Source organism: Falco biarmicus, chromosome 12, assembly GCF_023638135.1.
Source record: "Falco biarmicus isolate bFalBia1 chromosome 12, bFalBia1.pri, whole genome shotgun sequence".
In the NCBI taxonomy this organism is placed as follows: domain Eukaryota; kingdom Metazoa; phylum Chordata; class Aves; order Falconiformes; family Falconidae; genus Falco; species Falco biarmicus.
In genome coordinates, this window is record NC_079299.1 from 32,218,138 (window position 1) to 32,235,285 (window position 17,148).

At 36.8% G+C, this 17,148-nt stretch overlaps 1 protein-coding gene across 2 annotated transcripts in view; it reads left to right on the forward strand.

Moving 5' to 3' along the window:
* PSME4 (proteasome activator subunit 4) overlaps positions 1-17,148 on the forward strand; it is an 85,637-nt gene that overhangs the window by 19,657 nt on the left and 48,832 nt on the right. For both annotated transcript variants that reach the window (XM_056356771.1, XM_056356770.1), the window contains exons 2-8: positions 4,513-4,653; positions 5,214-5,330; positions 10,222-10,266; positions 11,665-11,814; positions 12,997-13,060; positions 16,298-16,372; positions 16,830-16,952. In XM_056356771.1, coding sequence (XP_056212746.1) covers positions 4,513-4,653; positions 5,214-5,330; positions 10,222-10,266; positions 11,665-11,814; positions 12,997-13,060; positions 16,298-16,372; positions 16,830-16,952 — 715 coding nt within the window. The remainder of the gene's footprint in view (positions 1-4,512; positions 4,654-5,213; positions 5,331-10,221; positions 10,267-11,664; positions 11,815-12,996; positions 13,061-16,297; positions 16,373-16,829; positions 16,953-17,148) is intronic.

A 17,148-nucleotide genomic window follows, 5' to 3' on the forward strand; every position in this document is an offset into this window, starting at 1 on the left:
AAAATAATTTGCTTAAATGGACTTGCGTCATACTCTTTTATGGTCTCTAGGTCAAAACTAGGCTGCTGTTTCAATTTTTCCCTCTTTCACGTTTTACATAGAAACTTTGTGTGTAGATTTTTATTATTTTTTTTTAATAGAACATAGCCTGTAAATGAGCATAATAGTATAATACGAACATGTAATAGTTGCTGTACAAGTAGTTGCCTCTGCAGCCTGGAAAACACACAGATCTCTTTCTGTGCTTTCTACTTCAGTAGGCAAGGCTAGAGCTTTTAGAGCTGAGGGACACAATTTCTGTTCCTGACAATGTTATTTTATGCGATTGTTGGGTATAGGCCTGTTACGAAATGACATTTAAGTGCCTTGCTGTAAGGTGTGGAAAAAATGCAGCTTGACAGTTTTTAATTAGAATGACAGGATGCAAAGTTACAGTGAGGATAAAAACATCTTAGTGGGACTTTGCTGAAATATTTTATTCACTATTGCATATAAATACTGTTTTACATCTATTTCTCTCTCATCTTTATCAGAAAAATACAGGGTTTCCTTTTGGATGTATAAGGGGTCTGTGTGTATACTATATATGTGTACATGTGATTTAAGTAGTCCTGTTGAGCATGATTCATTGATTTTCATATCATTTGTCAAAAACTGAGGTTTAGACCAATCATAATCCTGTCCTGTGAAAACAGATAGCTAGGAATGTAGGAGAGTGCTCTATTTGGCTTTGTAAGTGAAGGCAATTTTGAACTGTGGCAAAGCGGCCAACTTTCTAGGGCATTTTAGGATGTCCACTTGATATGATAGTACATTTCCTAAAAATAGATCTATTGTAAAGGCGGAGCGAGAGATTGGATACCTAATACTTTTAGAACAGGGAACTGGCTTTCCGGTTCTGTTGGGTTTTTTCCCCCTGCGTAATCTCCAGAGATCCTGTACTCTGTATGGAAAGGATGGAGCTCCAAACAGAATTTTCACTTCCTAATCATGATTGATTGGTTGGTTGGTTTTTTAGCGTATGTGGATTTTGGTGGGTTTTTCCTCTGTTTAGTTGAACTCCAAATCAGAACCCAATGGACTAGCACAATGAAGGACAACTTATTTATCCTTTTTGCAACTGACTGTTAGATGTTGACAGCTCATAAAGCCTTTGACAGTTTTCTTCCAGGAGGAATCAGAAGGGCAGTGGAATTAAGATTTCCAGAATTACCTCAGTGTGGCATTACTTGCCTTCATATAAGAAGTCTTATTTTTTGTTTTGCAGCAATTTAGTTTTAGAATTATTTTTTTCCCCAATAATGCAATTAACATTTTCTTTTTATCCTGAAGAGCTATCATTTATATGATGATCATGCATCTGTGTGATCAGCCCCTAGGCATCCTTCAGGATGCTGGAAGTTCTGCCTATATTCTTTAATTTAGTAATGGTGCTGTTTCATCCTTTGTGAGGGGGTATTCTGAAAATACTGCAGCTCCCTTCTGTAGATTTTGCTCATTTGATCTTGAGGAAAAGATGATTAGCCACTTTCTAGAAGTAATTATTTTCTGTCATTGTCTTAATGCACAGCTGGATTAAGACAAGTAATTGACAGTTTTAAAATCTGCCTACCCTCTTACATAAAGAAGCTGTAAACAGTGGAGCAATTTGGCATCTAGTTCTGCTTCTTGGGCATAGTGACATCTTTGTGTTTAGTACATTTCTGTGTACTTTACTCCTTATTCTGTTTCTTAATTAAACAGCATTTTGTATAATAGAGTTGCGGTTAGCAAATGTCAAGAGAGGTAACCAGCCAAACATTTTATTTTTGGTTATATATAGCAACGCTGACAGATTAATTGGCTCTCTTGTGTAGTGTTTCTTTGTAGTTAGGACTTACTTTTCAGGCTCCTGAAGTTTGTGGTTTTTTGGGTTTTTGGGGGTTTTTTTGTTATACATGAAGACATGAATCCAGTATTCTTTGTTACTTTATACCTAGATTTGAGAGTGAAGTACATGCAAGGGCATATGACTGAAAGATAATGGAATGGAAATTTTTAAAGGTTAAACTTATTTCAGAACCTTCTGTTTCCACAGCAAAATGAGCCCTTGGTGCTGCTGTGTAATTGGTGTTTTCCTTTCCAGATGTGTACTGTCATGAAAAGTACAAACACTTTTGTTTACAAACTAACTTTAAAGTTTGGTCATTGCATCAGACTGACTTTCATTAAACAGTAAGTGAAGACTTAAGGGGAATGACTATGTGGGAGTGATAGGACTGTGTGGCTTGTCATCTCTCTCATGGTCATGGGAAGTGATTTGCCTGATCAGTTTAGAAGACTTTTCCAAGTATGTGCTGTTCCTTTGAAAGTCTGGGAATAGCTCTTACGTCTTTTTATGAAATTTTTGTGTTGTCCTGATTATTACCTCATTTATCTTGAAAAAAGCTTCCAGACTTTCACATTGGGTTCTTCCCATACAGCATATGAGCAACATATACTTCTAGAAGGTAAAATACCACAACTAAAATAAGTTTAAGTTATATCCTCACAAAATCAGGTGTCACACCCCCCACCCCCGAGGATTCTTTTTGCTTGTAGTCTGAAGCATGTGAAAAGTGTAGGTGGTCAGCTGTTGATGGTGTAATTCTATAGGTAGATAGTGTTTCTGGCCCATCCAGGTAATTTAGGTTCCTGTGGTAGAGGGGTGGGTTATCCTGTATTTTGTTGTTTCCTTCTGTATTTGAATTAAGTAAAACATGTTGAAATGACCATTAGTGAAAATACTGCCCGTCAAATGTAAAAATCTGCCCTTGAAGTCAATGGGGAAAGAGAAGTGGAAAATTGTGCTGTAGAGTGGGTTGGTTTTTTTCTTTGTTTTTCTGAAAACTGGTGATTATTGGTTTGCCAGAGCCCTGCAGCTGTTTTGCAGTGTCTTCAAAGGAAACTGGAGGAAGAAGGTTGGGAAAAAAAAGATCTTGTGAGGAAGGAGCCAGGGGTCTTGGTATATGTATATTTAAGGAAACTTAACTCCTTTTGGTAAGATTACTAGCTATGGGTGATCCTCAAAGTTCAGAGATGATTTCGTTTTGAATTGAGGAATGGGGATGTGGGGAAGTGAGAAAAAAATACTCAAGCAGTTGAGTTCAGGTCCCACGTGCCCTTGTGTCACTGAGTGAAGTGTGCTTCATGTCAGCATGTTTTATTAGGGGATTTGAATTCTACTTCTCAAGCAGTCAGTCCTCCCACTGGCAGTGCTGCGAGGAGTGAAAGTTTACAGAGGAGCATGAAGCATTTGAAAGTAAACTAGATGTAGTGTTAAACTAAACTTAATGTTACAGGAGTCATTTTCAGAAACCAAATTCAGGAATCAAGACAGTTTGTTTTTATTGTTTGGTCAGTAGCTGCTAATGTTTGCCCCTTTAAAATTAACTGGCCTCTACTACTTCCAAGTAGGTGTCCTTCAAAGATGTTTCTTTCCTAATCTTTTCACGTGGTGGTTCCGCTGTAAGGTTCTGCAGTGTGTGCTGCCCTGCATACCAAATAAGCGCGTGAGATCTGGCATTCTTCACATTACCAGAACAAGCCTTGATGCTCTGTTGGTGTATGTTTGGCAACAAATCAGTCCACCCTCTTCTAAATCTTAAACAAAATCAATGAATAGGCTTCTCAAAAAATTGTTTTATATAGGTTCGTATGTTGTATGCTTTGTCTAACTGCTGCTTGGCGGATAGTATATTAGTGAGGTTTCTTATGAATCTTTAGAACAGTTGGAGCAGTAGTAAAAAGGAAAGTGTGCTTCCCAGGCAAGCAGTAATTTACAGCTGTGTGAGGTGTAAAATGCTGTGGTTCTGCTGGTATGGAATATTTTTTAAGACTTTGAACATGGGGTGGTTTTTTTTTTCAATCTCAACTTGAAAATAGCAAGCACTTCTTCCAGACTTAGTCCTAATGGTTCTATACTTTCTTAAAATAGTAAATGTAAGGGATAGCAGTGGGACACCCCACCAGCAAAGCTCGGTGTCTAAATCAATTGTTCAGCCTCACGGGAAGCTATCAGATTTGGACTTGACTTAATTTATTATTTTTTTTTTAATTATCTTCTGGATTGTGTCTTGTCTCCTCCTTAAAGTGCCCTGGCTGAAAAGGATAGAGTATAATACGGCTAGTTGTGACAGTTGTTGGGTTGTTTTGTTTGTGGTTTGGTGGGGTTTTTTTAAATGAGAAATTTTTTGAGCTGAGGTGAAAGAGTATAATCCTTGGTTTTGTGGCATCTGGTGTGAGCATGAAGTTAATGCTATTTGTAGAATCTTAGAAGACTGTGGACTTTATTTGGACATTCTTTTTCTTTCTGTAGATAAGTTTTCATTGCCAACCTTCCGTTGGCATATATCTTCAGATTCTTACTTGTGGGACTTGGGAACCAGGTTTTAGTTTTTTGTTAAACAGAGTGTCAGATGGAGTCTGGCTCAGGTCTTAAATAAAACAGAAATGTTTAAAAATATTGCTGACTCATCTTTTGTTTGTTTGTAGATATATCCGACTATATGGGAGAAAATTTAGCAGAGAAGATCATGTGCTTTTTATCAAATTGTTGTATGAGTTGGTAACAATTCCAAAACTGGAGATCAGCATGATGCAAGGATTTGCACGCCTGTTGATAAACCTGTTAAAGTAAGTACAGGTTTTGCTGACTACTGAAACTTCCATCTCTTAGTAGTTGCTCACTTCTCTTGCTTAATGTTATATACTGTAATGTAATAATATGTTCTGTTACAGGCTACTTCACTTAAGCTCCTCTGTACAGATGATGTTGGCTAAGAAGAGTTCTCACTATGCAATGACCTTTCAAAGCTTTAGGAGTGTTGTTGAAAGTGAAAGAATGTCAGGTTCCCCCACCCCTGCTCCGCCATTAGGAGAAGGAAACATCACGGAGAGCCAGGTGTTAAGGTTGAATCTCAAACAGGGAGAGGATGAAAACTGTCTCTTGCAACTTGATAATGTTTATTTCACTTAGTCAGACTTTTCCTGAAAATCTTGACAGCTTCTGTTCGTGCAGGAATGCTGCAAATGGCTAGCTTTTTTCTTGCCTGACCTTCCTGCAGTTTGTGCCAAATGCTGAAGATAAGCTTAATTCAGAGCAGTGAGCTGGGGTATTCTGATGTGCACTGTGTCAATGTAAATATTTAATCCTAAAGTGCTCTTTTTTTTTTTTCTTTTTTCTCTCCTATTAGGAAAAAAGAACTGCTTTCCAGGGATGATTTAGAGTTACCATGGAGACCACTTTATGAAATGTTGGAGAGGATATTATACTCCAAAACAGAACATCTTGGATTAAACTGGTTTCCCAAGTAAGTTTGCTTTCTAAAACATTTGATAGACTATAAGTACGTGTAATGCTTGAAAGTACTTTGTAATTTGCTTTTAATATCTGGAATTTGAGATATGGTAAATATTTTGCTTGTATTTTTGTGAAGTATATTTCAAATAATTGCATGCAAGACTGTACTAAATCTATATCCTTATGCCAATGAATTGTTTGTTGTGATGTTTCTTCATAAATGTGATTGAGTTAACGTCTAAATATGCTGGAACACAGGTCTTCAACTTACTTAGGAAGATAACCCATGGTTTAACAGATTTTATGTTAAATTTTTAACAATATTCACGTTAAGTGTCTACTGTTCTGTTTTATAACACAATAAGGATTTGGGGATAAAACAGAAACGGTACTGTTCTTAAATATATGTACTGTAATTGTTCCCAGTATCTAATCTAGGTGTAAATCAGTATGTACACAAAGAAAAACGAAGTGCCTTCTATAGAAAACACACCTATCTGTATCATCAAAGTGATGATATGATCTGGACAAATCAATTTTTTTCCAGTTAATTTTAAAAATGTTCTACTGGTTGTTTTCTTTGCTTTTCTTAGGCTGCCAATCCTTCCCTGTCTGACAGTTTTCCTCATAATTCCAATTAGAGAATGTCCTGCTCTATAAATAATTACAGATTATAAAAGTTATTGCATGGCTAACTCATTATGTTTGTTTGAATTGAAACTTCAGATAAAGAAATGCAGGTGAAAATACTTAATTAGCTTTAAAAAGAATTTGTTTTGCCCAGGGATATTGAAGTACTACCACTGATTCCTTTTACTGAGTGGAAGATTCTATTGCTGATAAATGACACAAACAGAAAGTATATGTAGCCTTGTAACTTGTTACAGAGCATTTCATGCTGAAATTCTCTCATGCCTACGTAGCTGGAAAAATAATTCTGCTAAACTGCATTATTTTGCTAACTGCAGATACTACTTGTAAGTGAAAATCCGAAAGAGCAGAGCCTATTTTAGTTTGGTTTTGTACGCATATGCCAGCACCTACTGAAACTGCATGCTTTGCTCTGTGGGGATGTTGTCTAGTCGCTTCTCATTTACTGCGTGAGAAACTTGTGTAGTGAGGTGGGACTTTTCCAAGAGAGGCGAGGAGGTTAAGCTGGGAGGAAAGCATCAGTTGTGATGGTCTGTCTGAAATGGTTTACTTTTATTAACTGTATTAGATATCAGACACTCCATCTTACTATGCAGTGCGATTTGTTCTCATACGGTGTTCATTCTTTTTTTAACGTCAATTTTGAGGGGTATCTTTTTGGTGAAAGTCAAGAGATACTTTGATTTAATTTATAGCTGTTAATTTAACTACTGTTTTAATTTTATTCTTTTTCTACATTCAGTTCATATCGACCAGGCTTGTCTTCACCTAAAACATTTGTGCTTAATGTATTACATAGGTGGTAAGAATGACTTTTCGTTTTGTTCAGCTCTGGCCGATGTGTAATCTTCTGCATGTTCTGTTAGATTGTAACACTTGTCACACAGGTGTAATTTTCTGCATAAATAATTGTATTGGAAAACCAATGTTAACATTACACCACTGTTTATGAGAATGTCGCACTGTATGTGAACCTTTCTAATTGGGGAACAAGATAGCGTGTGTGAAGTGGCTGATAAAGTGGCTCTGTGCTAACTAATTTAACCAGCATATATATATTTCAAGGGTCAAATGAAAAATAAATTTTACATTTGAATAATTGCTGTGTCTGAATATGGACAAAATCAGTGTTGGTGTAGGAGTGCATGTTACACAGAGTAAGTGTACCTTACTATTAAAAACGATGAAATCATGGAAAGTGCTTTAGCAGTGAGGTCATAGGTTTTGGAAAATACATCCAGCAACAACCTTGTAGCTGTGAAGTGTGAAACAAAACTTACTTTGTCTCTCAAAGAAGAGTTTAGTGTGAATTTTTGCAGTGAAAACCATACCAGGAGTTTTGGTGTGTATATATCTATAATTTCAGAAAACTGGTACAAGTGCAGTGGAATTGCAGCATTTTTTGCTTTGTTTGGGTTTTTTTAGGAAGAGATTTTTATTTGTACTAATCCAGTGAGATACTGATATTTGGCTCACTGTAGTTTGAAATCCACTAAAATAATTTGTGAAACTAGAGCTCGCTGCTCTTCATTGTCTGAATTTAAACTTTTGTAATGGAGTGCCTGCTGCAGGGTGAGAAGCCACTTGAGGCCTAAATCTGTCCTGAAAAACTTAAAAATGTGCTTTTACTGCTTTTTGACAATAAGTCAACAGTTATCTTTTGATAAAGAGTTAACAATGTTAGTTTATATGTTAATTGTTTTAACATATAAACTAACAAACAAAGAACAAACTAACAAAACAAAAACAAAACAAAATTTTTCTTTGAAAATGCAGGGGGAAAAACTCCCAGATTTACAAATATATGGTCCTGTTCTTCCCAAAAGAAGAAAATAATCGTGTAGTTCCAAAATGAGGACTAATGATAGGGGTTAATAGTATTGTTGGGTGTCTTTTAATATACCCATGCAGCAAGACAATAATAATAATATAATGGTGAGCTAATAATATTTCAGGTAGTAAGGAGGAATTAAAAGAAAAGGAAACTGAATGGGATGAGAAATTTTTATTTATCTCATTAAATATGCTGTTGTTTCAGTAATTAATAGGAGATACCTTCCAGTGTAAGTAGCTTCATTATCTCTTGATTTCAAAAGTTTTAATACCTTATCCAAGTGGTCAACATTAAATACTGAGCAAGGAGTACAAACTACAGTGGGCTGATCAGTCCAGTGTGGTTTATGTATATAGTTGTTTGCTGTTGTGCTCTGTTAATCCATGGATAGGTTCAGTGGTGGAGTACTGTACAGGAATACACGAGTGCGATAACTAGATGAGCAATTAGTTCTGCAGTAATAGTTATGCAAAAAGCCTAGCCAAAAGTGGAACAGAAGCCACTGTGAAAGAGTTCGAGAGTTGGTTCAAAGTGGTAACAAAAGCAGTAACCAGCAGTCTCTTGTTCTCCTCGGCTGTGTTGTGCTGTCCTTTTCTAAGTTGTCATCAAACAGGAATCTGACAAGATGTCTTCTGTAGTCGGTCTGCAGTTGAACTGTGTCTTAGATGGAACTTTCTTTGTGTACAGTTGTCTGCTGTTGTTTTTTCTTTCTAGCTTCCACTGTAAATTTGTCATCAGAAGACAGGAGGGGACATCCCTTCCAGTCCTTCTTTGTTCTTTTACACTAACAAATGCTGAGATCTGACCAGAAGCTTGTGAATTTGAAAGATGATCTCTGGCATCAGTGTTTCTTAAAATTCCTCTTTCTTTCAAGTTCTTAGTAATAGTTTACTTCAGTGGAGTGCAGTAGTATGGGGATAGCTTTTTTGTTTGTTACATTAACTTTTTTCATGTTAATCTTTAATGCTATTAAGGAATGTTACTGGTTCATGCTTTATTTATCAACGCTTGGAACAACTGTTATCTATTTCCTAACTCTTTCAAGAATGGTGTTCACTTTAGCCCAGGATCTTTATGAGCTTCTTGCAGGGTTTAATCTTGTTTTTGTTTAATGAATTGTTATGCATTCTTCTTCAAATTTTAGAAGCTATCAGCCAGCTCATAATTACCATTCTGGGAGAGGTCATGAATTTACTTTGTCAGTGTTGTATGAAATGTATAAATTTTGCATCTTCTAGAGTGCTACTTGAACTGAAATAATGTTATGAGGGCTGGGTGGGCTTTTGTTGGCTTCATTGAATGTTGAGGTGTTGAAGGGAAATAGTGGGTTATCCATTTTATATTTCTCCTGGCTTGCGTGGGATCAGTTTATTTTGTGGAGGACTAGAGAGAGGGTGTGTGCATGCTCATTATTTGTGTCTCTCAAAATTAATTGACCTAAGCTGATCTTTGGTAAAACTCTATAAAGATGATATGTTTGCATCATCTTTTCTGATCAAAATAGCATTTCTGTATGTTGTTTTTTAATGGTGGACTGAAGGATGCAATTTTTCTATTAAGTCTACAGGAGATGTAGGAAGTTCTTCTGCCAGAACACTCTTTTTTCATTCAGGGAATGTTTTTTTCGTAAAAATGCAATTTAGTCTTGAGCTTGTCTTGTAATAAACAGGAGGTTTGAAGAACATGACAATTTACTACCTTTATGGTTCAATTGATATCTCTCTCTCTCTCTTCTCCCCTTCCCTTCTAGTCTTTGAGTTTATTCTGAGGTTTAGTCTTTTTTAGATAGTTTGATGGCATCCTGTAGCAAGTCATGTGAACATGATTTCTCAAGTAAGTTTTTGCTATGTATGACAACACTCTTAAAATCAGCTGTGAATTGTGAAGGAAGCTAATGAAATACCCATTTATTTGCAGATAGTTCACTTCTCTTTCTTAAAAACATGGGACAAAACCCAAAAACAGATTGAAAAGGACAGATGTGGTGTTTGGAGTCTAACAATAACAACTGTCTGAAGTCTGTTGCCTTTATTTATCTTGCAAATATTTAAGAAGTCCATAAACACATTTTTTCTGTTTGTGTTTTCAACTTCCCCAAGAAGCTACCTTGCTGTGTGGTTGTTCATGGATAAAATGCAGGATATTACTTACAAGAAGTGATAATAATTCTTTTCACTTAAATGCAATAGATACAAGAGTAGTATGTGAAAAGTAGAACTGGGAGTTTACCAGAGCAATTTTAATTGTTATGATCAGGTCTGTGTAGAAGCCAATTAGCTACTGCATGTTCACAGAAGACATCTAATTGCATCAACATTAGCTTAAGTTCTTGAGGGAAAAATCAGCAAATATTTATTTTATGTTGTCACTGAAATTTGGTAATGCGCTGTCCCTAATGTTTCCTTTCTTGTTTCAGTTCTGTAGAAAGTGTTCTGAAAACACTTGTGAAGAGCTGCAGACCGTAAGTGTTTGTGGGGTGTTTTTGGTGGTTTTTGTTTTTCTTTTTAAGCCTGTATCTTTAATATTTGAGGGGGATGAAAAGTGTTAAAAAAACCAAAAAAACCCACCCTACTAGTCATTCTTTAGCTGATGTTGTCCCAACTCAGTAAGTTTGGGGTGGAGTGTAGAGACTTTTCTGTTTTACTGCATTATGAATGATCAATACCTCGCGTTCATAGGTTGCTTAAAATGAAAACATAATCACAAGTAGGCTCCATGTTATAATATTTAAACAAAGCGTAAGGTTGTTCACGTCTTTTTTGACAGTCTTGGTTGAAAATCTGTTAAAAGTTAAGCCAGGATATCACTAGATAAGGCCACTGTTGCTTTTGCTCTTTTGGGCTGTTCACTGGGAATGTGTGTGCCTGAACCAGACTTGCTCCCTGCACCAAATGACTTTTTTAGCAGCTTAAGATACTGCAAAGATGCAGAGAAGGGATTTGTTCTCTTTTGTTTACCACTCATATGGCTGTTTGTCATTAGCATCTGCTTTCATGGAAGCAGGTGTTTCAGATACTGATGTTACTCCATTGAGCATTCCTGTAGGAGATGCTGTTCTAAACACATACTGTTAGTATGAGGAACATAAGAATAAAACCACCTTATACTTCTCCCATATAAATAGGGGTTTGTAGCTAAATAAAACCCCTTAGTTTTCCGTGTTGATTTTTCTGTATCTGTAATAAATACGTAAGTCACTGAAACAGATTGTTTTTAAAATGAAAAAGTTGTAAATGCCTCCTGAAAATTCTGATTTAAGGTTGGGACACTGATAATACTGCTTTCAGTTGGCCCTGTATCAACTGCAATAATTATGTTGTGTGAACAGTTGTGTCTGGTATGCATTTTAAATACTGCATTGCATGAATATTTAGTTTATTTTAAAATAAATAACTAGCATTCTTCTAATGTTTTGGTAGATGTCCTTGTGCCTTAAGTAATCTTTTTTTATGTTGCCTCACATGTGGATAGTAGTTGTTTGGTTTTGACCAGCCTTCACACTGAAATGGTTTTGCATCATACATAATCTTTTCTGGTTCAACCAGACAAGAATCATCTAACATTTGTGGTCTTAAAATGATGCATCGTAACGTTCTTTATCTCCCTGAAACACAGTTAGGGTTAAGTGGAGTTGAGGACTGCCTGTCTGTTGACCCTGGGTATGCAGTCTTACTGTAAAACTAAAATTTATGACAAATGCATAGATAGTTTAAAATATATTTTTATATAACATCTGTATGTTAATATATAATATTAACATATATATGTTATTCTTGTATATATTAATATAAGAACATTTTTAAAAGACCCAAGCTCTAAAGCTAAGTCTGCGTATGTTTAATGGTTTCTTTGTTTTCAGATATTTTCCTGAAGATGCCACTGCAGAGATGCTAGATGAATGGAGGCCTTTAATGTGTCCATTTGATGTTACCATGCAAAAGGCTATTACCTACTTCGAACTATTTCTACCTACTACCCTTCCCCCTGAACTTCACCAGAAAGGTTTCAGGTAAGTGTAATTCAATATCTGTTGATACAGTATTCTGTTGCAAATGCAAGCCGTTATCTTTTACAAGATGACTTGAAGTCAACCAACAAAATGAATGGCGGCTTTCAACAGCGTTTTTGGAAGGAGTTCAAGACAGAAATTCTCTCAGCCATTCTTTTGTAAAAGTAACCTGGGAGAATCTTAGTACCTATTCTCTAATAAGTTCTCCCTTTTGTAGAGGAAAGTGCACAGTATACTAACAAAGCAAACTAAATTGAGTTAAGTGCACTTTAATTCTGAAGGAATACTCTCACAAGTAAAAATCATTAACCATAGCACAGCTTTTAAGTCCTGCTTTCTATTAAATTTAGGGTAGCTTCTGATGAGTCCTTCATGTAGGTTAAAGTACAGCTGTAACTAAAAATAAGGGATTGTGAAGCAGAAGTCTTCGATTCACTGTCAAGGTGTGGCAATGTGAGATGGTCAGCAGACCGCTATAGGAAGTGAGTTAGAGAATTAAAGGAGAAGCATTTGCAGGACGGGACAGTATCTGGATCGTCTTTAAGGTAGAACTATTGAACTTAGAAACGTAAACCAGTGACGTTTAGTGCATGTAGTGATTATTTAGGCTGATTAGGTTAAAAGTACATTTGTGCTACAGGGCTAGTGAAAGCTTCAAGGAAGGAAGTGAATTTAGTTTATAAAGGTGAATTTAAGCAAGGGACTGGTATAGAGGGTTTACATCCTTGGCTTCAGGTGAATTCAGTATAGAAGCTAATGACACTTGTAACTATTTGTCAGTTGGGACAAACTTTAGGTTTTAAGGTCGAGGGAAATGAAGTGTGATTTATTTTCATTTGGTTTACCTGTGTTGGGATGGCAATATGTAATGAAATGGTGAAGCTGAAGTAGGTAAGGAAACTCCTGGTGAACCACGTGTGTGAAAGGTGGGGTGGGTCAGAAAAGGATAAGAGGAGGAGAAGTAAAAGAAGCAAGGACTGAGACTCAGGATCAGAGCGAGGGTAGGGGGGAATACCCTGCGAGGCAAAGTGATACTAGTCTGTCCATGTTGATCCCTGTTCTTGTTGAATGAATTGAGGGGCAGGTGAGTTCGTGTGACCACCTGGTAGAGTGAGGGATAAATATCCAGTGAGGGAGCTGCTTTTACAACATGAAAATTACTTTGATTCTGTTCTCTTGCAGGCTTTGGTTTGATGAATTTATAGGCCTTTGGGTGTCAGTTCAAAATCTTCCCCAATGGGAAGGGGTAAGTATTTACTCTTCACCTACACTAGAAGAAATCCATTTAAATATTCCTACAATGTGCTTGCAAGGCATTGATGTCAAACAATGATATAATGGATTGTTTTTCCTTCTGCTTTAACTAGTACAAGAAAACAGAGACAATAATTCCATGATTGTTAGCAAGCAGTTACTGATTGAATAAATGAGACTGCGCTTGTGCTTGGTGAACACTGTTTAATGGCTAGCTCAGCCAGCTTTTCTTTCCAGCATTGGGAATGCTGGCATTTTCCAGACTGCCTGCTAATGCTTACAATGATGCAAAGTGCTATTGTGATTTCTGTAAATTATAATTTTGTAAAGTCCCATCTTTTATATCTAAACACATCTTTCCTGATCCCTGATTTTGAATATTAATGCTTTGCCTTGACTGCAATGAGTTGTTGTCATCCTTATTTTAGATACAGTAAAGAATCTGTACTCCCCTTGGCCAAAATATTTTTCAAGGAAAATAGTCTACCATGTACCTGTCTGCCTTTTTTGTGTGTCTCATATAACTAGATACAAACTTGGGAAATAAAATAAAATCTCATGCTTGAGACACCACCACCAGCAGCTTAGGTGCTGTTGTTGTCGGCTGACCTGTGCCTTGGCTTTACTGCAGTGAAACTTGGCATATTACCAGATTTTTTCCATACTCAGTATGAACATAAGCTTATTGACCATCTGGCTCCTCTTGCTAATCTCCTGCCTATATTCACAAGGACGAATTCTCTGAGTCTTTGGAGAAAGTTGATTTCCAAAACACTGTTGAATGCTACCTTTGTAGCACTTTCTGTTTGTGGCAATTTCTTTGTGAAAAGGCTTGTGTGTAGGTCTTTCTGGTTTGAGTTAGTTTCCTCACAAATGAAGGCAGGCAGTCTTTATTCCAACAGTTGGCAATTGTCCAGATTTGAACAGGAGTGATTGCCAAAGTTTTAGTTGAGATTGTCTGTAGACACTTTTGCATCTTTCTGATGGCTATCCAAAAAATCATAGTTCTGTCTACTCTTTCTGACAGAAGGATGACAGCCTACACTTTAATATCATGATTTGGTTTGTTTCTGTCAAACAGACTAACAAATAACATAAACAATCTTTCATAAGTGATCTCTGATATTTTTTCCCTCTCCCAGTGTATTCTGACAGTTTTCACTACTTGTTTCCTCCTCTGTCTTGTCCACTTCTTAAGGGCAGGCTTGTTCATTTCATCAAGCTTGGATGCAGATAATTAGACATATGGGTTCTGACTATGCAAGCCAATTTAAGCCTCTGTATGCTGCAAGCTTTTTCTTAGCTTGCTTTGGCAGGAGTTAAGACTTGCTGTTTGAAGGGAACCTATGGAATCAATTGCCTTTGTGCATGATAAGGGTTTTTTTCAGTGGGTATTTCCTAGTATCAAATGAAAAAGGTAGATCATTTAAGAAAATGTAACGCTTGTCTTCAGGCTGTGTCAGATGTGACTGTCCTGAATTGAATTCATAGGTTTTCCAAAGCTATCATGTTTTCAGACTGAGAAGGGAACTCTTGTGTGAAGATCTGTCTCTGAATTAGGCAGGATTATTTAAGGTTCACACTTTTAGCTTCACGATACTGACAGAAGCATCAAGGTTGTTGGAAGCCTGATAGGTATTTCTGTGTTTGGACAAGTTCATAAAAGGAGCGTTGGTGGATTATGTGCTTTCTCCTGGTTAGGATATGGGAGTGAGACTTCATCTCCTTTTTTATTTATTTCTGAAAACCTTCTTTCCTGAGGACATATTTCAGTTCCCTTTTGTACTCATGAGGCTGTTTTCTAGCGATGGAGTATCTAATTCTTCATAGTCACATACTGCCACCCCATCTGACAGCTACTGCCTGTGACCTTTACAAGCCACAGATAACATATAAACCAAAGTTACAAATGCAACAGCCATCACCACCGGCAAACACACTTTTAAGTGGGATGGATCTTGCAGAAGCTAAATAGTCCTTCAAGATGTGGTGGTTGAATTTCCTTCAGTGTCTATATATAGATGCTATTTTAGGCTGGTATCCATGTTCAGCTCACAGGAGAGTGCTCTACTGGTGAGGAAGCACCGTAAGATGAATTGACAATCATAAGGGTTTGCTAAGCTGCTCCAACTCAGAGTTACTGTAAATTGTGTGCATGGTGTGTCCATTTCTTATGATCGAAGTTATTGAGAACCAGGATGATGCATTGGCAGCCACAGTGGATAGCGCACTTTGGGCCCTTTTCCTTGCCAGAAAGTGGATTGTATTTGGATACCTGTTTATCCTCTTCCCAAACCTCCTAATCTTCTACAGAGCCTCTCTCTCTTATTCTTGCATGTAAGAGGGTTCTTTATGTGTGTGTTGGTAGGCTCACGTTCTTCAGAATACTCCTTGGGGCGTTTTCCAGGAACCAATCCCAATAGTCCTCTATGTAAAGGCTGCAAAAGTAGGTAGCAGGTTTCTGTTAGAGAAGTCAATGAAATCACCAAGCTAGAGCCTGTTCTGAGTTTTTCACTCTATTTAAGCTGTGCTGTGGGTCTGCTGGGAAATCTCTCTTCTGACTGTCACCTGGAGTTTGTGCCAAACCCTCACTGCAGAGATAGTCTGTTACACCCAGTTGATAAAATAGTGGTAGTGTTTGAAGGACTCTGAAGCTTAGTACAGGTGTCTTTCTGTAAGCTACTACCAGGAGTCTTCTGGTCTCTGGAAGCTGTTCAAAAAGGGGAAAAAACTCCAGGCTGCTCAAAAGAAGAAAAGATATTTCTTAGCACAAGCTGGTCTTTGACAACATACAGCTCAGGTATAAGTTTGTCTGTTGTTCATCTATTGTTCTTCAGAGTTGTTCTAACAACAAATGGTTGAGAATTAAAATGGCAGTGAATGCATTCTGCCTTTAATGTTAATTAATAGAGCATGGGGAAAGGGAGAGTATGAATACAACTTCTAAAAGTACTCTTAGTATGTCTTTACATTGGAAGAAAAATTTTTTTTTTTTTTAATCTGCCAGTGCTCAGATGAGTAATGAAGTGGACTCCTGAAGGTAGGAATTCAGGTGCATTATGAAATAGGATATTGATGGCTTCTGATAGAGTGAAATCTCCCTTCACAAATTATATACTGGCCATGGGTAGCTTTTATCTTGCATCTGTCAAGTAGCTTGAGATGTTTGTGCATCTTCTATTATGAATATGTTTTAATGAATATTTCCTTCTTTTATGATTGTTTTCAGCATCTAGTAAATCTTTTTGCTCGCTTGGCCACTGACAACATCGGGTACATAGACTGGGATCCTTATGTACCAAAGGTAATATTTCTCATTTTATGAAATTGTTGTCTATTTTGAGACAAGTCTTCAGTGTTACTATGCTAAGAAAAAATCATATTTTGTGTATGGATCTTACACTGCCATGGCCCAATTTTTCAAATTAGGTGTATTCATTTGAAGACCTAAGTTTAACTTCAAAAATGTGAGCCATCCTTTTCTAACAGGCAGCACTGGAAGTTGTTACTGTCATCACCGGACTCCAAAACGAAGCAACAACACACTGAAGTAAATAAGTGCTCTCTGATTGTATAACTAATCCCATGTTCTTGTGGAAGTGGCTCTTAATGATATTCTTTAGATAAATAGTATATATAAGCCTTTGAATCTTTCAGCTTACGAACTTTTTTACAGATGTTTGTGGCAGTTATATTGTTTAAAAAAAACACCAAACATCTTTTGATTAGAAAATTAATTTATGCCAGTATTTTTTTTCCAGATATTTACCAGAATTTTGAGGAGTTTAAATCTTCCAGTGGGAAGCAATCAAGTTGTTGTTCCGAGATTTTTAACAAATGCTTATGATGTAGGACATGCGGTAATGTGGATCACTGCCATGATGGTTAGTATTTCATAAAGTGAAACAAAACCTAATGCAAAGCTTTAAGCAAGTATGTATTTAATATTTGTTCTGTTTGGCTCACTGTAGAAGCATGGTTTTAGGCTATCTTTTGCTGAAGTTTTGTGTTAAACTACATTGTTTCACTGTCAGTTTGGAATGTAGGTGAAAAGGTTTATTTCCCAGCTGCTGTCTGTGG